Source organism: Salmo trutta, chromosome 39 (assembly GCF_901001165.1).
Source record: "Salmo trutta chromosome 39, fSalTru1.1, whole genome shotgun sequence".
Taxonomy (NCBI): Eukaryota; Metazoa; Chordata; class Actinopteri; order Salmoniformes; family Salmonidae; genus Salmo; species Salmo trutta.
In genome coordinates, this window is record NC_042995.1 from 7,093,775 (window position 1) to 7,117,052 (window position 23,278).

Here is a 23,278-nt window from a genome sequence, read left to right on the forward strand (position 1 = left end):
CATCAGAGCAAAGGCCTCGATAGCCTGAGGACCGGACAAACACAACCCAACTGTGTCATCACTGTTATAAACACACACACATCCTATTGAGATGGGGCGGACTAATGGGACAGTTTAGAATGAGTTCAGTTCAGTGCGCAGATTTGGGCCCTATGTAGTCTGTCAGGGGTCTGGTGGGAAGGGTATGGTAGTAGGGTACTCACGGTGCGGTGCGAGATCCAGGTATCATGGCAGTAATCCTGGGTTCCTCCCAGCTCCTGGGGCAGCTGAGTCCGGTCGATGTAGGCATGGAGCTCCGTCACAGAGCTCAGCATCACCACCTGGGACACAGGGAGGAGAGTCAACGCACATTAACCTACATATGAGACGCATACAAACGTCCACTAACGTCCTCACATCAGACGAGCACGTGCACATGCATATAAAAAAACATACCGGCACCTTCATCTTGAACTCATCCCTGTTGAACTTGTAGAAGATGTCGGACAGCGTCCGCTGGAATAAGGTGGAGGGCCGCAAGACCAGAACCAGCTGTAAATTCACTGGGAATGAGCCCTGTGGAACACACACATTCACTACTTTGTGTTGTTGTTGTTGGGGGATAAGCTTTCAGAAGTCTTATGGACTTGAATGGAATTCATTGATACAAATGAAATAGACATACATACACACATGCCTTACTGGAAAGAGTGGTAAATCAGGGCAGTGATTCGTCTTGGTAAGCAACTCCAGTATATATTTGGCCTTGTGTTTTAGGTTATTGTCCTGCTGAAAGGTGAAATTGTCTCTCAGTGTCTTATGGAATGGAGACTGAATCAGGTTTTCCTCTAGGATTTTGCCTGTGCTTAGCTCTATTCAGTTTATTTTTATCCCACAAAACTCCCTAGTCCTTGCCGATGACAAGCATACCATAACGTGATGCAGCCACCACCATGGTTGAAAATATTAACAGTGGTAGTCAGTGTTGTGTTGTGTTTTCCCCAACATAACACTTTGTATTCAGGACATAAAGTTAATTTCTTTGCCACATTTTTTGCAGTTTTACTTTAGTGCCTTATTGCAAACAGGATGCATGTTTTGGAATATTTTTATTCTGTACAGGCTTCCTTCTTTTCACTCTGTCATTTAGATTAGTATTATGGATTAACTACAATGTTGTTGATCCATCCTCAGTTTTCTCCTATCACAGTCATTAAACTATGTAACTGTTTTAAAGTCACCATTGGCCTCATGGTGAAATCCCTGAGCCGTTTCCTTCCTTTCCAGCAACTGTGTTAGTGACTGGGTGTATTGATACACCATCCAAAGTGTAATTAATAACTTCCCCATGCTTAAAGGGATATTCAATGTCTGCTTTGTCCATTTTTAGCCATCTACCAATAGGTGCCCTTCTTTGCGAGGCGTTGGAAAACCTCCATGGTCTTTGTGGTTGAATCTGTGTTGGAAATTTACTGCTCGACTGAGGGACCTTACAGAAAATGTTATGTGTGGGGTACAGAGATGAGGTAGTCATTTAAAAATCATGGTAAACACTAGTAAACACCATTAGTCCATGCAACTTATGTGACTTAATAAGCCCATTTTTACTCCTGAACTTATTTAGGCTTGCCATAACAAAGGGGTTGAATACTTACTGACTCAAGACATTTCAGATTCAATTTTGACATTATGGGGGTGTGTAGGCCAGTTACACAAAATAAAAATGTCATCCATTTTAATCAGGCTGTAACACAACAAAAAGTGGCCAAAGTCGAGAAGTGTGACTGCTTTCTGAAGGCATTGTAAGCCAGATTGTTAGTGGCTTGTTATAACAGGAGTTGTGAATTACTCTGCTCTACGGGGGGGGGGGGGGGGGGGGGGCTCTTCAATCAATACTGCAAGACTTGCTAGAGTAGGACAACCTTCCTCAGCCTAGGGCACACAAACAACACTACCCACAGAGATGTAGCATCACCACACTCCACCGCTGCAGGCTACAGCTGACATATATAGCAGGCTGAGTGGGCATAACACTGATCCCTGGAGGAGGGGAGGGATAGCACTTCAACCAACATCACTGGAGGTGCAGCCAAAAATATCTAGTGCATGTTATAAAACAGGTGCATCTCTCGCTTGTTTTAGAATAGGTACTTTTTTAAAATTCTTTGGGTTGAAAATACTGAAGAGATTTCGCCAGAAAACCCAGAATCCACACAGCAACTGAGAGCCTGAATATAGCCTATTGTCTGATTGGATGAACCAGAGCCACACACACACACACACACACACACACACACACCACACACACACACACCACACACACACCACACACACACACACACACAACACACACACACCACCACACACACACACACACACACCACACTTATATACACTCCCCTATATATTTACTTGGACAGTGAAGCTAAAAGTGCATTTGCAGTTTATTTTGGTGGTGTTAATAGGCATAAAATTACACCCCCCCAAAAATGCTAACCTCCCCCGTTATTGGTAATGGTGGGTGGTAAGCATGTTTTGGTGGCATGATCTCATTAACGTAGAAGTGTTCAGAAACATATTCTATTCTTATTTACAGTAAAAGTGACCAAAAAAATGACAATACGTTATTTACCATTAATTTCTATTGGGCATAGAATCCGAAACACAGACAAAACAAACTGGAAATGCATCCAAGTTTATTGAGCCTCAAGCTTCATGTAGTCATTGCGTGCTAGGAATATGGGACCAAATACAACCTTTTTAACTAAATCCAAATACTTATGACACCTTCAAATTGGGGGACTTTAATTTCTAAACGGTAAAACAGATACAGTGCAACCAGAAAGTATTCACACCCCTTGACTTATTCCACATTTTGTTATGTTACTGCCTGAATTTCTCTCACCCCAAATCCAGATAGATACAAGATGTAATCGCCGTCAAAAAGTTATTCTACAAAGTATTCACTCAGGGGTGTGAATATTTCTGTAAATTAGATATTTCTGTATTTTATTTTCAAGAAATTTGCAAAAACACATTTTCACTTTGTCATTATGGGGTATTGTGTGTAGGTGGGTGAGAAAAAAACATGAGGTAATCCATTTTGAATTTAGGCTGTAACAACAAAATGTTGAATAAGTCAAGGGGTATGAATACTTTCTGAAGGCACTGTATGTATGAAAATACCCTCAAATAAAAAGGTAACATTCTGTACTGTCGCCTCATATTAAACATTTGATCTCAAATCCAAAATGCTGGAGTAGAGACAAATTAAAAGTTTTAGCTTAACTGTTCAAATAAATACGTAGGGGGTTTGTAACCACAGTAAAACCTCTAGGCTCTATTTCAGCAGTATGATGTCATCTCATATTGCCAAACGGCTGCTTCCCAGAGACTAGCCCACTACATCCACACACAGCTGCTTACCAACCCTGCAAGACCACGTTGCCATGGAAACTGCACTCCTTGGGAGAAAGAGATGAGATTCCACACAGCGCCGGTTTCCACGTCTGTCACACAGCCAGTCTATTTTTGATTAATTCATTGCATCTAGTAAATAAAGGACTGCTCTTTCTCACTGAAAAAATGTGTCAATGACCAGGTTTCGAACCTGGATCTCAAGACTGCTTTAGCCCACTGAGCTAAAGACCTAGGCATTTGCTCTGGGAGCTAACACGTGTCTTCAGGGGTCAGGCGAGGTCCCTCAAATCTGAGTGTATTACTGAACTACCACCGCAAAACCAATGAAGAGACCCTGAGAGATAAAACGTGTTCATCTTCATTACCTCACTCTCTCATTATTTATCTCCTAATTAATAATCCAGCACACGGTCACACTCTATCCTGCACATCACACTCAAACAAATGACTTGATCTGTTTGGGACCGATGGCTGTATGGTACCGATGGCTGTATGGGACCGATGGCTGTATGGGACCGATGGCTGTATGGGACCGATGGCTGTATGGGACCGATGGCTGTATGGGACCGATGGCTGTATGGGACCGATGGCTGTATGGGACTGATGCTCTATGGGACCGATGGCTGTATGGGACTGATGGCTGTACGGGACTGATGGCTGTATGGGACTGATGGGACTGGAACAAGCCTGCTGTGATTGGAGCTCGACTGTTATTAGGCTCCTCCTCTCAGTAGATTTGAACCCAATTTGCACATAATACGACCCATTTCTATCACAGTAACCCATCAATATTCTTGGAGAGCTTGGAGTTTGCTGACACTAAAATCATAAAATCCCTTTAACAGCGGGCGGGCGGACGTTAAAAACCATTTAATGAGCACATGGAAGGAGGGGCTGCTTCTTGACCTTCAAACTGTGATTTCCATAACAATACCATTCCATGTAGTCTGACTCTGGTTTATCCAATGAAAGCTCATGTTAAACCCAGCTACACAGTATATGATATACTGTAGGAAGTAATGATGGAACACATATTAGAATAAGGATTTTCACTGGGGTCTCAGTCGGAGGGAACTCACCCCATCCACAGCTAATGTGTAGCAGCACCCACTTAGGTGATAGGTGGTGGCCATGTTGTAACAGAACACTCAAACCACACATCAGCTAGCTGTTATGGTGGAACAGCTGATTTGGTCATTTATTCTGAACATGTTTTTCGATCTCCAATGTCATTCTATAGGGAGCACCATATAGACAGAACATTGATGAGGATAACCTTGACATATGTCAGCTACAGAGGAAGATGTATGGCCTCCAGCCTCCAGCATAACACACACATTCACGAGATATCACACACACACACACACACACACACACAAGCACACACAGACCAATATATCCTATATACAGTAAGTAACCTCCACCACACACCCAGCTGAGTAGCCTGCCCCCACTAATATCTCTTCCCCATCACACCCAGCTGAGTAGCCTGCCCCCACTAATATCTCTTCCCCATCACACCCAGCTGAGTAGCCTGCCCCCACTAATATCTCTTCCCCATCACACCCAGCTGAGTAGCCTGCCCCCACTACTATCTCTTCCCCATCACACCCAGCTGAGTAGCCTGCCCCCACTAATATCTCTTCCCCATCACACCCAGCTGAGTAGCCTGCCCCCACTAATATCTCTTCCCCATCACACCCAGCTGAGTAGCCTGCCCCCACTAATATCTCTTCCCCATCACACCCAGCTGAGTAGCCTGCCCCCACTACTATCTCTTCCCCATCACACCCAGCTGAGTAGCCTGCCCCCACTAATATCTCTTCCCCATCACACCCAGCTGAGTAGCCTGCCCCCACTAATATCTCTTCCCCATCACACCCAGCTGAGTAGCCTGCCACCACTACTATCTCTTCCCCATCACACCCAGCTGAGTAGCCTGCCCCCACTAATATCTCTTCCCCATCACACCCAGCTGAGTAGCCTGCCACCACTACTATCTCTTCCCCATCACACCCAGCTGAGTAGCCTGCCACCACTACTATCTCTTCCCCATCACACCCAACTGAGTAGCCTGCCCCCACTACTATCTCTTCCCCATCACACCCAGCTGAGTAGCCTGCCACCACTATCTCTACCCCATCACACCCAGCTGAGTAGCCTGCCACCACTACTATCTCTTCCCCATCACACCCAGCTGAGTAGCCTGCCACCACTACTATCTCTTCCCCATCACACCCAACTGAGTAGCCTACCCCCACTACCATCTCTTCCCCATCACACCCAACTGAGTAGCCTGCCCCCACTACTGAGTAGCCTGCCACCACTACTATCTCTTCTCCATCACACCGAACTGAGTAGCCTGCCCCCACTACTATCTATTCCCCATCACACCCAGCTGAGTAGCCTGCCACCACTAATATCTCTTCCCCATCACACCCAGCTGAGTAGCCTGCCACCACTACTATCTCTTCCCCATCACACCCAACTGAGTAGCCTGCCACCACTACCATCTCTTCCCCATCACACCCAACTGAGTAGCCTGCCACCACTACCATCTCTTCCCCATCACACCCAACTGAGTAGCCTGCCAACACTACTATCTCTCCCCCATCCCACCCAGCTGAGTAGCCTGCCACCACTACTATCTCTTCCCCATCACACCCAGCTGAGTAGCCTGCTACCACTACTATCTCTTCCCCATCACACCCAGCTAAGTAGCCTGCCGTCACTACTATCTCTTCCCCATCACACCCAGCTGAGTAGCCTGCCCCCACTACTATCTCTTCCCCATCACACCCAGCTGAGTAGCCTGCCCCCACTACTATCTCTTCCCCATCACACCCAGCTGAGTAGCCTGCCCCCACTACTATCTCTTCCCCATCACACCCAGCTGAGTAGCTGGACACCGCTATCTCTTCCCCACCACACCCAGCTGCGTAGCCTGACACCACTATCTCTTCCCCACCACACCCAGCTGAGTAGCTGGACACCGCTATCTCTTCCCCATCACACCCAGCTGAGTAGCTGGACACCACTATCTCTTCCCCATCACACCCAGCTGAGTAACCTGCCACCACTACTATCTCTTCCCCATCACAGCCAGCTGAGTAGCCTGCCACCACTACTATCTCTTCCCCATCACACCCAGCTGAGTAGCCTGACACCACTATCTCTACCCCATCACACCCAGCTGAGTAGCCTGCCACCACTACTATCCCTTCCCCATCACACCCAGCTGAGTAGCCTGACACCACTATCTCTACCCCATCACACCCAGCTGAGTAGCCTGACACCACTATCTCTACCCCATCACACCCAGCTGAGTAGCCTGCCACCACTACTATCTCTTCCCCATCACACCCAGCTGAGTAGCCTGACACCACTATCTCTTCCTCATGCTGCTCATCTCCCTAGCGGGTTCCATCTCTCTCACACGCCCCTCCTCCTCCTCTTCATAGCCCAGCCCCTCTACCTCCCCCTGCCTCCCTCCTCTTCTCCATAGCCCAGCCCCTCTACCTCCCTCCTCCTCTCCATAGCCCAGCCCCTCTACCTCCCCATCCCACCCTCCCTCCTCTCCATAGCCCAGCCCCTCTACCTCCCCCTGCCTCCCTCCTCCTCCTCTCCATAGCCCAGCCCCTCTACCTCCCCATCCCACCCTCCCTCCTCTCCATAGCCCAGCCCCTCTACCTCCCCCTGCCTCCCTCCTCTCCATAGCCCAGCCCCTCTACCTCCCCCTGCCTCCCTCCTCTCCATAGCCCAGCCCCTCTACCTCCCGCCTGCCTCCCTCCTCCTCCTCTCCATAGCCCAGCCCCTCTACCTCCCGCCTGCCTCCCTCCTCCTCCTCTCCATAGCCCAGCCCCTCTACCTCCCCCCTCCTCCTCTCCATAGCCCCCCCTCCCCCCCTTCAGTACCATGCAGTGCAGTGCCTAGGGGTGAGTAATGACACCAACCCTCTGCTCCTCTCACTGCAGGCCCACAGGGACACGGTCACAAATCATACTGGTAATCACAGTCACAATCAAAATCACAGACACTGCATGCTTGAGGGTGTGTGTGTGTGTGTGATTTGCCCTTGGGACCACCATACTGATACGGTACTCTACTAATCAGCAGGTTTCCCCAGCCTGTTTACACACTACTATCACTGTAGGGAAATCAATGAACACACACACACACACACACACACACACACACACACACACACACACACTTAACAGAGGCTTACAGAGGACGACTGTCCTACCTCAGCAATGTTAACAGCTCAACACCAGCCTCCTCCCCTCCCCTGTCACATGGACAGATCCAATGGGCTGGAACGGGCCGATATGGCTGGAACAGTCCATTATTATTGGGGGGCTGACAGGCCATATAAGGAGAACGGTGGAGACATGGTTTGCTGATGGGTGAGCTAAAAGGTTAACATTTGTTAATGTTATATTTATAGAAAAGTAATATTTCTGTTTTGTTTGTCTGTTTCATAACTCTGCATTTATTACCAACATTATGAAGAACACTTAGATGTGAAGCCTGTATCAAGTTATTATGATGGTGATTCCTGGAACTCATTATGGGTGTTTCATGTTCATCACCCTATCCCCTCCTTAGTCAAATCACCCTATCCCCTCCCTAGTCAAATCACCCTATCCCCTCCCTAGTCAAATCACCCTATCCGCTCCCTAGTCAAATCACCCTAACCCCTCCCTAGTCAAATCACCCTATCCCCTCCCTAGTCAAATCACCCTAAACCCTCCCTAGTCAAATCACCCTATCCCCTCCCTAGTCAAATCACCCTATCCCCTCCCTAGTCAAATCACCCTATCCCCTCCCTAGTCAAATCACCCTATCCCCTCCCTAGTCAAATCACCCTATCCCCTCCCTAGTCAAATCACCCTATCCCCTCCCTAGTCAAATCACCCTACCCCCTCCCTAGTCAAATCACCCTACCCCCTCCCTACTCAATCACCCTATCCCCTCCCTACTCAACCACCCTATCCCCTCCCTACTCAACCACCCTATCCCCTCCCTACTCAACCACCCTATCCCCTCCCTACTCAACCACCCTATCCCCTCCCTACTCAATCACCCTATCCCCTCCCTACTCAAATCACCCTATCCCCTCCCTACTCAATCACCCTATCCCCTCCCTACTCAATCACTCTATCCCCTCCCTACTCAATCACTCTATCCCCTCCCTACTCAATCACTCTATCCTCTCCCTACTCAATCTCTCTATCCCCTCCATCTACAGCCACAGCTGTTGAGCTGTCACACATGCAGTGAGGGACAGACAGACAGACAGACAGACAGACAGGACAGACAGGACAGACAGGACAGACAGGACAGACAGGACAGACAGACAGGACAGAGACCGAGACTAACTACTTGCACATCATTACAACAATGTATATAGACATAATAACATTTGAAATGTCTTTATTATTTTGGAACTTTTGTGAGTGTAATGTTTACTGTAAATGTTTTATTGTTTATTTAACTTTTGTTTATTATCTATTTCATTTGCTTTGGCAATGTAAACATGTTTCCTATGCCAATAAAGCCCTTAAATTGAAATTGAATTGAGAGACAGAGAGAGAGAGAGAGAAACAGAGAGAGAGAGAGACAGAGAGACAGAGAGAAAGAACAAAAGAGAATTAGAGGAGCATGTGACAGAGTAGAGAAGGAGAGAGGAAGAGCGTACAGTAGAAGAAAGAGAAGACAGAAGTGTAAAGGGTGATTATTACTAAATATTTTCTCAGATTGTTCTGGCAAGTCTAACATAGAAACTTCATTGGGAGGAAGGATGTTCAACAAGCTTTTTACATTTGTATCAATGTGAGAGAATCAAGATGAAAGTGGCCATATAAGGCCATTGTTAGACCTATACATGCCTCCTGTAAGACCCTATGATCTGTGAACAGTACATGATACAGACAACGTCTTGGTGCCATTATACTCCTTATAGTGTGTTCTAAAATACGGAGTAGGAAAACGCTAGCGAGTGAGCCAATCCCATCGCTCTCCCCCTCTCCTCTGCAGGTTGAAGTGAGTGTGATGTTGTATAATCTGAAAGGAGGTGATGCTACAGGACCCTCCTGCAGGTTGAAGTGAGTGTGATGTTGTATAATCTGAAAGGAGGTGATGCTACAGGACCCTCCTGCAGGTTGAAGTGAGTGTGATGTTGTATAATCTGAAAGGAGGTGATGCTACAGGACCCTCCTGCAGGTTGAAGTGAGTGTGATGTTGTATAATCTGAAAGGAGGTGATGCTACAGGACCCTCCTGCAGGTTGAAGTGAGTGTGATGTTGTATAATCTGAAAGGAGGTGATGCTACAGGACCCTCCTGCAGGTTGAAGTGAGTGTGATGTTGTATAATCTGAAAGGAGGTGATGCTACAGGACCCTCCTGCAGGTTGAAGTGAGTGTGATGTTGTATAATCTGAAAGGAGGTGATGCTACAGGACCCTCCTGCATGTTGAAGTGAGCGTGATGTTGTATAATCTGAAAGGAGGTGATGCTACAGGACCCTCCTGCAGGTTGAAGTGAGCGTGATGTTGTATAATCTGAAAGGAGGTGATGCTACAGGACCCTCCTGCAGGTTGAAGTGAGCGTGATGTATAATCTGAAAGGAGGTGATGCTACAGGACCCTCCTGCAGTTGAAGTGAGTGTGATGTTGTATAATCTGAAAGGAGGTGATGCTACTGGACCCTCCTGCAGGTTGAAGTGAGCGTGATGTTGTATAATCTGAAAGGAGGTGATGCTACAGGACCCTCCTGCAGGTTGAAGTGAGTGTGATGTTGTATAATCTGAAAGGAGGTGATGCTACAGGACCCTCCTGCAGGTTGAAGTGAGTGTGATGTTGTATAATCTGAAAGGAGGTGATGCTACAGGACCCTCCTGCAGGTTGAAGTGAGTGTGATGTTGTATAATCTGAAAGGAGGTGATGCTACAGGACCCTCCTGCAGGTTGAAGTGAGAGTGATGTTGTATAATCTGAAAGGAGGTGATGCTACAGGACCCTCCTGCAGGTTGAAGTGAGCGTGATGTTGTATAATCTGAAAGGAGGTGATGCTACAGGACCCTCCTGCAGGTTGAAGTGAGCGTGATGTATAATCTGAAAGGAGGTGATGCTACAGGACCCTCCTGCAGGTTGAAGTGAGTGTGATGTTGTATAATCTGAAAGGAGGTGATGCTACTGGACCCTCCTGCAGGTTGAAGTGAGCGTGATGTTGTATAATCTGAAAGGAGGTGATGCTACAGGACCCTCCTGCAGGTTGAAGTGAGTGTGATGTTGTATAATCTGAAAGGAGGTGATGCTACAGGACCCTCCTGCAGGTTGAAGTGAGTGTGATGTTGTATAATCTGAAAGGAGGTGATGCTACAGGACCCTCCTGCAGGTTGAAGTGAGTGTGATGTTGTATAATCTGAAAGGAGGTGATGCTACAGGACCCTCCTGCAGGTTGAAGTGAGTGTGATGTTGTATAATCTGAAAGGAGGTGATGCTACAGGACCCTCCTGCAGGTTGAAGTGAGCGTGATGTTGTATAATCTGAAAGGAGGTGATGCTACAGGACCCTCCTGCAGGTTGAAGTGAGCGTGATGTTGTATAATCTGAAAGGAGGTGATGCTACAGGACCCTCCTGCAGGTTGAAGTGAGCGTGATGTTGTATAATCTGAAAGGAGGGTGATGCTACAGGACCCTCCTGCAGGTTGAAGTGAGCGTGATGTATAATCTGAAAGGAGGTGATGCTACAGGACCCTCCTGCAGGTTGAAGTGAGCGTGATGTTGTATAATCTGAAAGGAGGTGATGCTACTGGACCCTCCTGCAGGTTGAAGTGAGCGTGATGTTGTATAATCTGAAAGGAGGTGATGCTACAGGACCCTCCTGCAGGTTGAAGTGAGTGTGATGTTGTATAATCTGAAAGGAGGTGATGCTACAGGACCCTCCTGCAGGTTGAAGTGAGCGTGATGTTGTATAATCTGAAAGGAGGTGATGCTACAGGACCCTCCTGCAGGTTGAAGTGAGCGTGATGTTGTATAATCTGAAAGGAGGTGATGCTACAGGACCCTCCTGCAGGTTGAAGTGAGAGTGATGTTGTATAATCTGAAAGGAGGTGATGCTACAGGACCCTCCTGCAGGTTGAAGTGAGCGTGATGTTGTATAATCTGAAAGGAGGTGATGCTACAGGACCCTCCTGCAGGTTGAAGTGAGCGTGATGTATAATCTGAAAGGAGGTGATGCTACAGGACCCTCCTGCAGGTTGAAGTGAGTGTGATGTTGTATAATCTGAAAGGAGGTGATGCTACAGGACCCTCCTGCAGGTTGAAGTGAGTGTGATGTTGTATAATCTGAAAGGAGGTGATGCTACAGGACCCTCCTGCAGGTTGAAGTGAGCGTGATGTATAATCTGAAAGGAGGTGATGCTACAGGACCCTCCTGCAGGTTGAAGTGAGTGTGATGTTGTATAATCTGAAAGGAGGTGATGCTACAGGACCCTCCTGCAGGTTGAAGTGAGTGTGATGTTGTATAATCTGAAAGGAGGTGATGCTACAGGACCCTCCTGCAGGTTGAAGTGAGAGTGATGTTGTATAATCTGAAAGGAGGTGATGCTACAGGACCCTCCTGCAGGTTGAAGTGAGCGTGATGTTGTATAATCTGAAAGGAGGTGATGCTACAGGACCCTCCTGCAGGTTGAAGTGAGCGTGATGTATAATCTGAAAGGAGGTGATGCTACAGGACCCTCCTGCAGGTTGAAGTGAGTGTGATGTTGTATAATCTGAAAGGAGGTGATGCTACAGGACCCTCCTGCAGGTTGAAGTGAGTGTGATGTTGTATAATCTGAAAGGAGGTGATGCTACAGGACCCTCCTGCAGGTTGAAGTGAGTGTGATGTTGTATAATCTGAAAGGAGGTGATGCTACAGGACCCTCCTGCAGGTTGAAGTGAGCGTGATGTTGTATAATCTGAAAGGAGGTGATGCTACAGGACCCTCCTGCAGGTTGAAGTGAGCGTGATGTATAATCTGAAAGGAGGTGATGCTACAGGACCCTCCTGCAGGTTGAAGTGAGTGTGATGTTGTATAATCTGAAAGGAGGTGATGCTACTGGACCCTCCTGCAGGTTGAAGTGAGCGTGATGTTGTATAATCTGAAAGGAGGTGATGCTACAGGACCCTCCTGCAGGTTGAAGTGAGTGTGATGTTGTATAATCTGAAAGGAGGTGATGCTACAGGACCCTCCTGCAGGTTGAAGTGAGTGTGATGTTGTATAATCTGAAAGGAGGTGATGCTACAGGACCCTCCTGCAGGTTGAAGTGAGTGTGATGTTGTATAATCTGAAAGGAGGTGATGCTACAGGACCCTCCTGCAGGTTGAAGTGAGAGTGATGTTGTATAATCTGAAAGGAGGTGATGCTACAGGACCCTCCTGCAGGTTGAAGTGAGCGTGATGGTGTATAATCTGACAGGAGGTGATGCTACAGGACCCTCCTGCAGGTTGAAGTGAGCGTGATGTATAATCTGAAAGGAGGTGATGCTACAGGACCCTCCTGCAGGTTGAAGTGAGTGTGATGTTGTATAATCTGAAAGGAGGTGATGCTACTGGACCCTCCTGCAGGTTGAAGTGAGCGTGATGTTGTATAATCTGAAAGGAGGTGATGCTACAGGACCCTCCTGCAGGTTGAAGTGAGTGTGATGTTGTATAATCTGAAAGGAGGTGATGCTACAGGACCCTCCTGCAGGTTGAAGTGAGTGTGATGTTGTATAATCTGAAAGGAGGTGATGCTACAGGACCCTCCTGCAGGTTGAAGTGAGTGTGATGTTGTATAATCTGAAAGGAGGTGATGCTACAGGACCCTCCTGCAGGTTGAAGTGAGTGTGATGTTGTATAATCTGAAAGGAGGTGATGCTACAGGACCCTCCTGCAGGTTGAAGTGAGCGTGATGTTGTATAATCTGAAAGGAGGTGATGCTACAGGACCCTCCTGCAGGTTGAAGTGAGCGTGATGTTGTATAATCTGAAAGGAGGTGATGCTACAGGACCCTCCTGCAGGTTGAAGTGAGCGTGATGTTGTATAATCTGAAAGGAGGTGATGCTACAGGACCCTCCTGCAGGTTGAAGTGAGCGTGATGTATAATCTGAAAGGAGGTGATGCTACAGGACCCTCCTGCAGGTTGAAGTGAGCGTGATGTTGTATAATCTGAAAGGAGGTGATGCTACTGGACCCTCCTGCAGGTTGAAGTGAGCGTGATGTTGTATAATCTGAAAGGAGGTGATGCTACAGGACCCTCCTGCAGGTTGAAGTGAGTGTGATGTTGTATAATCTGAAAGGAGGTGATGCTACAGGACCCTCCTGCAGGTTGAAGTGAGCGTGATGTTGTATAATCTGAAAGGAGGTGATGCTACAGGACCCTCCTGCAGGTTGAAGTGAGCGTGATGTTGTATAATCTGAAAGGAGGTGATGCTACAGGACCCTCCTGCAGGTTGAAGTGAGAGTGATGTTGTATAATCTGAAAGGAGGTGATGCTACAGGACCCTCCTGCAGGTTGAAGTGAGCGTGATGTTGTATAATCTGAAAGGAGGTGATGCTACAGGACCCTCCTGCAGGTTGAAGTGAGCGTGATGTATAATCTGAAAGGAGGTGATGCTACAGGACCCTCCTGCAGGTTGAAGTGAGTGTGATGTTGTATAATCTGAAAGGAGGTGATGCTACAGGACCCTCCTGCAGGTTGAAGTGAGTGTGATGTTGTATAATCTGAAAGGAGGTGATGCTACAGGACCCTCCTGCAGGTTGAAGTGAGCGTGATGTATAATCTGAAAGGAGGTGATGCTACAGGACCCTCCTGCAGGTTGAAGTGAGTGTGATGTTGTATAATCTGAAAGGAGGTGATGCTACAGGACCCTCCTGCAGGTTGAAGTGAGTGTGATGTTGTATAATCTGAAAGGAGGTGATGCTACAGGACCCTCCTGCAGGTTGAAGTGAGAGTGATGTTGTATAATCTGAAAGGAGGTGATGCTACAGGACCCTCCTGCAGGTTGAAGTGAGCGTGATGTTGTATAATCTGAAAGGAGGTGATGCTACAGGACCCTCCTGCAGGTTGAAGTGAGCGTGATGTATAATCTGAAAGGAGGTGATGCTACAGGACCCTCCTGCAGGTTGAAGTGAGTGTGATGTTGTATAATCTGAAAGGAGGTGATGCTACTGGACCCTCCTGCAGGTTGAAGTGAGCGTGATGTTGTATAATCTGAAAGGAGGTGATGCTACAGGACCCTCCTGCAGGTTGAAGTGAGTGTGATGTTGTATAATCTGAAAGGAGGTGATGCTACAGGACCCTCCTGCAGGTTGAAGTGAGTGTGATGTTGTATAATCTGAAAGGAGGTGATGCTACAGGACCCTCCTGCAGGTTGAAGTGAGTGTGATGTTGTATAATCTGAAAGGAGGTGATGCTACTGGACCCTCCTGCAGGTTGAAGTGAGTGTGATGTTGTATAATCTGAAAGGAGGTGATGCTACAGGACCCTCCTGCAGGTTGAAGTGAGTGTGATGATGTATAATCTGAAAGGAGGTGATGCTACAGGACCCTCCTGCAGGTTGAAGTGAGTGTGATGTTGTATAATCTGAAAGGAGGTGATGCTACAGGACCCTCCTGCAGGTTGAAGTGAGTGTGATGTTGTATAATCTGAAAGGAGGTGATGCTACAGGACCCTCCTGCAGGTTGAAGTGAGTGTGATGTTGTATAATCTGAAAGGAGGTGATGCTACAGGACCCTCCTGCAGGTTGAAATGAGTGTGATGTTGTATAATCTGAAAGGAGGTGATGCTACAGGACCCTCCTGCAGGTTGAAGTGAGCGTGATGTTGTATAATCTGAAGGAGGTGATGCTACAGGACCCTCCTGCAGGTTGAAGTGAGCGTGATGTTGTATAATCTGAAAGGAGGGTGATGCTACAGGACCCTCCTGCAGGTTGAAGTGAGCGTGATGTTGTATAATCTGAAAGGAGGTGATGCTACAGGACCCTCCTGCAGGTTGAAGTGAGCGTGATGTTGTATAATCTGAAAGGAGGTGATGCTACAGGACCCTCCTGCAGGTTGAAGTGAGCGTGATGATGTATAATCTGAAAGGAGGTGATGCTACAGGACCCTCCTGCAGGTTGAAGTGAGTGTGATGTTGTATAATCTGAAAGGAGGTGATGCTACAGGACCCTCCTGCAGGTTGAAGTGAGTGTGATGTTGTATAATCTGAAAGGAGGTGATGCTACAGGACCCTCCTGCAGGTTGAAGTGAGAGTGATGTTGTATAATCTGAAAGGAGGTGATGCTACAGGACCCTCCTGCAGGTTGAAGTGAGTGTGATGTTGTATAATCTGAAAGGAGGTGATGCTACAGGACCCTCCTGCAGGTTGAAGTGAGTGTGATGTTGTATAATCTGAAAGGAGGTGATGCTACAGGACCCTCCTGCAGAACTAGGCAATTAGTTACAGTTTAGTTACAGTTTCACCAGACAACAAGGCACCCCGCGGAGAAGTCTGCACTGTGCCACTACTCTGATATACAAAGGTTTCCTGTCGCTCAGCACATCTCTAACACCTGTTAAGGCGTATGCTCTAATAGATTACACAACACACACACCCTCAGCATACAGTGTTAATGAGGTGTGCACACACACACGGTGGGTTACTCACTGCAATGCGTAGCAGGGTCCCCTTGACGGCGGTCCATCTGTCTTGGCGGCGGTCGATGACCAGGATGAAGCCCACTCCAGACGCTGTCACACTGTAGGATAGCGAGACACGGTCACCACAGCAACATGGATGTGTGTGTATGTTACCACGGTTACATGGATGTGTGTGTATGTGTGTATCCTCCTAATGACAGGACCCTTGACTGCTCCAAGATCACAGGCTACCCACAGGCTGTGGCATTAGAACGGCCAGCTCAATCCCTGTGTGTGTGTGTGTGTGTGTGTGTGTGTGTGTGTGTGTGTGTGTGTGTGTGTGTGTGTGTGTACAGAAATACCAGGAGAGTGTTGCTGGCAGCACACGTTTACATCTCAGTCAATTAGCAGACGCTCTTAACAAGAGAGACAACCACACACACAGAAATGGGAAAGAGTCAATGCTGCTGAGGTGGTCCATGTACATCAACACAGCCAGGAGAAAATCCATCATCCATCCATCACCCTGCTGTGCGCACACACACGGTAGAAAACACACTACCAAAACGTTGCCTCTTCCTCAGGTTAATCCCATTGATGTCACACGACAGGATACGTCTGTTATTCCCAAAACCTCCTCAATAGAATGTCATCTCCTTCTCCCATTCCTTTACTCTGTTATTCCGGTATTCCGGTTTTCCCTCTCTGCAGATCCCGTTTGTTAAGCACCAGCGTTCTGTTTACAGCTCTGATAGAACAGGAGCCAACCGCCAAGCCCCCCCCCCCCCGAGAACAACTCTCCTCTGCCTACCCGCTTCTCTACACTAGCCAATCAACTCAGCCCTGCATCTCCTGCTGCTCCCCCATAGCCTATCACAGAGCAGCATACGGGTGATGGACAGCGGTGGCGGGAGTGTGTTTGAATAGCTCATGAGCAGAGGGGGGGCGGGACATCTGATGGAGAATAAGATGGGATCCACCCCCCTTTAGCTGGTAGGTGAGGGAACCGCAAAATGTCATTCATTCAATTGCCGCCATGACAGTGGTGCACACACACACACACACACACACACACACACACACAGCTTTCTTCTCGCTTTCGCTATAGAGCTTCCCTCCCCTCCCCTCCCCCTGGTCTCATTGGCTCTATCCCTCTCTCTCTCCCCCTCCTTCCATCCCTCTCTCTCTCTCTCCCTCCTCAGCAGCATGTGTGTTGGCAGTGAGGAGAGCACAGAGGTAAAGGAGGAAGCCAGTGAGATAGAAAGAGAGAGATTTATAGAAATAAAGGTAGAGAGATGAACAAAGAGAGAGAGGACAGAGAGAAAAAGGAGAGGAGAAAGTGAGAGAAAGAGGAGAGAGCATGCATCTTGAGAGATAAAACAGACGGTGAAATGACTTTATCCAGTGGTACTAATCAGGACCGTCCATAGGGCTGAACTGGCAGCATGATGGATGTTTCTCTATAGGACACAGTGTTAAATACAACACTCTGATTCAGAGATAAACTCATAGTAATTAAACACCCAGGACACCCCGTCTACACCCCCACAATACCCCTCTTTCTCTTTAACGTCTCCTCTTCCAGCTCCCTCTTTCTACCCCCTTACTGTCACTCACGCTTTTGGTCTGACGAGCGCGCTAGAGAAAGAGAGAGAAAGAAGGAGTGAGTAAGTAAGCAAGAGAGAAAGGGAGAGGCACAGAGAAAGAGAAGGAAAGCGAGGGAATAAATGAAAGCAAGCTAGAGAGCACAACAGAGAAAGAAAGCACCCCCCCCCTCTCTCAATTCAATTCAAGGGGCTTTATTGGCATGGGAAGCATATGTTAACATTGCCAAAGCAAGTGAGGTAGATAATATACAAAATTGAAATAAACAATAGAAATGAACAATAAACATTACACTCAAAGGTTCCAAAAGAATAAAGACATTTCAAATGTCATATTATGTATATATACAGTGTTGTAACGATGGGCAAATAGTTCAAGTACAAAATAGAAAATAAATAAACATAAATATGGGTTATATTTACAATGGTGTTTGTTCTTCACTGGTTGACCTTTTCTTGTGGCAACAGGTCACAAATCGTGCTGCTGTGATGGCACACTGTGGTATTTGTTTTCGGGTTTGTTTTCAAATTCTTTGTGGATCTGTGTAATCTGAGGGAAATATGTGTCTCTAATATGGTCATACATTTGGCAGGAGGTTAGGAAGTGCAGCTCAGTTTCCACCTCATTTTGTGGGCAGTGTGCACATAGCCTGTCTTCTCTTGAGAGCCAGGTCTGCCTACAGCGGCCTTTCTCAATAGCAAGGCTATGCTCACTGAGTCTGTACATAGTCAAAGCTTACCTTAAGTTTGGGTCAGTCACAGTGGTCAGGTATTCTGCCACTGTGTACTCTCTGTTTAGGGCCAAATAGCATTCTAGTTTGCTCTGTTTTTTTGTTAATTCTTTCCAATGTGTTAAGTAATTATCTTTTTGTTTTCTCATGATTTGGTTGGGTTTAATTGTGTTGCTGTCCTGGGGCTCTGTGGGGTGTGTTTGTGTTTGTGAACAGAGCCCCAGGACCAGCTTGCTTAGGGGACTCTTCTCCAGGTTCCTCTCTCTATAGGGGATGGCTTTGTTATGGAAGGTTTGGAAATCGCTTCCTTTTAGGTGGTTGTTGAATTTTCTGGATTTTGATAATTAGTGGGTATCGGCCTAATTCTGCTCTGCATGCTTATTTGGTGTTCTGATTATTTGGTACACTCAGGATATTTTTGCAGAATTCCTCATGCAGTGTCTCAATTTGGTGTTTGTCCCATTTTGTGAATTCCTGGTTGGTGAGCGGACTCCAGACCTCACAAGCATAAAGGGAAATGGGTTCTATAACTGATTCAAGTATTTTTAGCCAGATCCTAATTGGTATGTTGAATTTTATGTTCCTTTTGATGGCATAGAATGGCCTTCTTGCCTTGTCTCTCAGATCGTTCACAGCTTTGTGGAAGTTACCTGTGGCACTGATGTTTAGGCCGAGGTATGTATAGTTTTTTGAGTGCTCTAGGGCAATGGTGTCTAGATGGAATTTGTATTTGTGGTCCTGGTGACTGGACCTTTTTTGGAACACCATTATTTTGGTCTTAATGAGATGTATTGTCAGGATCCAGGTCTGGCAGAATCTGTGCAGAAGATCTAGGTGCTGCTGTAGGCCCTCCTTGGTTGGTGACAGAAGCACCAAATCATCAGCAAACAGTAGACATTTGACTTCAAATTCTGGTAGGGTGAGGCTGGGTGCTGCAGACTTTTCTAGTGCCCTCGCCAATTCATTGATATATATGTTGAAGAGGGTGGGGCTTAAGCTGCATCCCTGTCTCACCCCACGGCCCTGTGGGATGAAATGTGAGTTTTTTGCCTATTTTAACCGCACACTTGTTTGTGTACATGGATTTTATAATGTTGTATGTTTTTCCCCCAACACTGCTTTCCATCAATTTGTATAGCAGACCCTCATGCCAAATTGAGTCGAAGGCTTTTTTGCATGAGAAGACGTTGCCTTTGTTTTGGTTTGTTTGTTTGTCAATTAGGGTGTGCAGGGTGAATACGTGGTCTGTCGTACGATAATTTGGTAAAAAGCCAATTTGACATTTGCTCAGTACATTGTTTTCACTGAAGAAATGTACGAGTCTGCTGTTAATGATAATGCAGAGGATTTTCCCAAGGTTGCTGTTGACGCATATCCTACGGTAGTTATTGGGGTCAAATTTGTCTCCACTTTTGTGGATTGGGGTGATCAGTCCTTGGTTCCAAATATTGGGGAAGATGCCAGAGCTGAGGATGATGTTAAAGAGTTTTAGTATAGCCAATTGGAATTTGTTGTCTGTATATTTGATCATTTCATTGAGGATACCATCAACACCACAGGCCATTTTGGGTTGGAGGGTTTTTATTTTGTCCTGTAGTTCATTCAAGGTAATTGGAGAAGCCATCTCTCTCTATCACATCAGAGGTACATGGGGCTGGAGGGAGGCAGTATCCACAGGAGAGTTGTCTGCTTTCTGAACACCCCCTGGTCTTAGTAACAAGTGAGCTCATGATCACACATATCATCACCCAGTCACACACCACATCTGAATAAATACATCTCAGGTAGAACCTCATTCATGCATTTCATACAGATGGATTCCCTCCGGATGTAACGAATGGATAGTATATGATACTATATTACTTAGAAATATATGTTTTCTTTCTTGTTTGTCAATTCAGATTTGTCTGAAATTACATCTTTACAGAACTCCTTTCTATGACAAACTGCTTCCTTATAGTAGCTGAGCCCTGGAGTGTTTCAACTAACAGACCCCATTAGATACACAGGAAGTCTCTTTCATTAACACCTCCACACCAGTCATGCTCCGTCTCTCCAAGCCCCCCCCCCGGCCAACTCCCACAGGGGTCAGGGGTTAAAGGTTTCACCATTAGCTAATGGGGAGGGGAGGATATGGTCCATTGTATCACTTTTTGTTGTTATTCAACATTTGTTAATATCAGGAATTCCTATTGAGATAGAGAATATCGTGGGATATCTGGCCAAGAAGGTAGTTCCTGTATAGAAACAGGACATACACCACATGTACCGGGACATACACCTCATGTACCAGGACATACACCACATGTACCAGGACATACACATCATGTACCAGGACATACACATCATGTACCAGGACATACACCTCATTTACCAGGACATACACCTCATGTACCAGGACATACACCACATGTACCAGGACATACACCACATGTACCAGGACATACACCACATGTACCAGGACATACACCACATGTACCAGGACATACACCACATGTACCAGGACATACACCACATGTACCAGTTGCAGCAACGTTGAGGCGTAATATAGATGCCAACTATAATGGTTAAGATACAGTCCTGCATAAGACAAGTTGACTTTGTTGTAGGGAGATTCATTGTTCTGTTCAAACAAAGGAACTGAGAATAGTTGTACACTGACATCTGCTGGTAGGTTATGTTACCACACCACTTCCTCAACTATACAAAGTAATGACAAGTTCAAGCATCAGAGTGTGCATTGCATTGTGTGTGTGTGTGTGTGTGTGTGTGTGTGTGTCACCTGGGCACACTGGTCAGGTAGGTCAGCACGTTGTGGAACTCTTCCTCCTGGAGCTCGCCAAATGCAGGGAATTCTGGGAACACGATGATGGGACTGCCGTTCTCAGCTCGGCCCCCTGGGAAAGAAATGGGGACGTTTGATTGATTAATTGATTAAATTTGTTCAACAAGGCCATCATTTTGCCCTCAATTAGACAGCACATACAACCCCCCATATCCCCCAATCAGACCCCCACAGAATAGACATAGTGAGAAGATGGATAGCTTTGGAATACTTTTATTTAATGTGTTTTTAAACGTTCATGTACTTCATATTCATAATGTCCATTATTCTTCTGATAGATATAGCTATTCCACCCCAGTGGAATGAACACACAGAGCAGTGGTTCATGCCTCTCCCCGGGGACCCCCAGCTGTTCCATGTATTTTAACTATTCCACAGCTAGCACACCGGATTCAACTTGTCAACTGATCATCAAGCCCTTTGTGACACGTCTGGGGGTCCCCGAGGAGAGGTTTTAGAGAACCACTGACCCAGAGGAAACATGTGACGGTCTGAGTGGGGGAGGGGAAGATTAAAGTCTGAGATATAGGATCTATCTTCTCTCACAAAGCCTGGTGTTACTGCGGCTCTGCAGGCTGCAAAAATAGGCTTTTCTATTTTTATTCTTCCTTTTCAACTCTGCGTTGTTGGGAAAGGACTCGCGAGTAAGCGTTTCACGGTAAAGTCTACACCCGTTGTATTCGGCGCCTGTGACAAATCAAATTTGATTTAGTGCTAGAGGAGGGTACAGGGAATGAGAGATTAACAGGTGTGAGTAGAGACAAAGAGACAGACGGTCTGTGTGAATCTCTGCACCAGCCGTGCCACTAGAGCAGAACCATAGCACTGTGCCCTGATCCATCTGGCACCGTGTGTGTATGTGTGTCAGGCAGACACCTGCCTGAGAGGGCGACTAGAGCAGAACCATAGCACTGTGCCCTGATCCATCTGGCACCGTGTGTGCATGTGTGTCAGGCAGACACCTGCCTGAGAGGGCGACTAGAGGAGGACCATAGCACTGTGCCCTGATCCATCTGGCACCGTGTGTGTATGTGTGTCAGGCAGACACCTGCCTGAGAGGGCGACTAGAGGAGGACCATAGCACTGTGCCCTGATCCATCTGGCACCGTGTGTGTATGTGTGTCAGGCAGACACCTGCCTGAGAGGGCGACTAGAGCAGAACCATAGCACTGTGCCCTGATCCATCTGGCACCGTGTGTGTATGTGTGTCAGGCAGACACCTGCCTGAGAGGGCGACTAGAGGAGGACCATAGCACTGTGCCCTGATCCATCTGGCACCGTGTGTGTATGTGTGTCAGGCAGACACCTGCCTGAGAGGGCGACTAGAGGAGGACCATAGCACTGTGACCTGATCCATCTGGCACCGTGTGTGTGTATGTGTGTCAGGCAGACACCTGCCTGAGAGGGCGACTAGAGGAGGACCATAGCACTGTGCCCTGATCCATCTGGCACCGTGTGTGTATGTGTGTCAGGCAGACACCTGCCTGAGAGGGCGAGTAGAGCAGAACCATAGCACTGTGCCCTGATCCATCTGGCACCGTGTGTGTATGTGTGTCAGGCAGACACCTGCCTGAGAGGGCGACTAGAGGAGGACCAGAGGTTAATGATTACAACACAAAACAAGGCCTGGAGAAACATACAAACTCCAGGGGAGAGGACATACAGAGAGAACAGGGAAACAGTAACACAGCAGGAGTCTTTAATGACACAGCTAAAACAGTATCGCTGCGTCACACTCTCACCCGCTGGGCTCGGAGTCATTCTAGTGGCGTACCTAGGCTGTAGAGTAGAAGTCTGAACTAGAAATAGACCAAGGGTCATCTTCATCGGACTTAGCTGTGTGCTCATATGACTCCTCATCAGAGGGTGGACAGCTGTCATGAACACACACACACACACACACACACATCACCCCTGGCAACCACAGAGTTATTAAAACACACTGACAGAGAGATGTGAAGACAAATAGACAAACAGACTGTACACAACCAAAGAACAGGTTCCAGGCAAGGCATGTAACAGCAGCCATAAAACATAGGCAGTTAGGAACACACA

The 23,278-nt window shown here is 47.1% G+C and overlaps 1 protein-coding gene across 1 annotated transcript in view; it reads right to left on the reverse strand.

Moving 5' to 3' along the window:
* Positions 1 to 23,278, reverse strand: part of LOC115179231 (guanine nucleotide exchange factor DBS-like) — a 65,572-nt gene that overhangs the window by 15,499 nt on the left and 26,795 nt on the right. Inside the window, exons 3-7 of the mRNA XM_029740623.1 lie at positions 21,161 to 21,275; positions 16,072 to 16,162; positions 436 to 555; positions 204 to 320; positions 1 to 24 (exon numbers count right to left, since the gene is read on the reverse strand). Coding sequence (XP_029596483.1) covers positions 1 to 24; positions 204 to 320; positions 436 to 555; positions 16,072 to 16,162; positions 21,161 to 21,275 — 467 coding nt within the window. The remainder of the gene's footprint in view (positions 25 to 203; positions 321 to 435; positions 556 to 16,071; positions 16,163 to 21,160; positions 21,276 to 23,278) is intronic.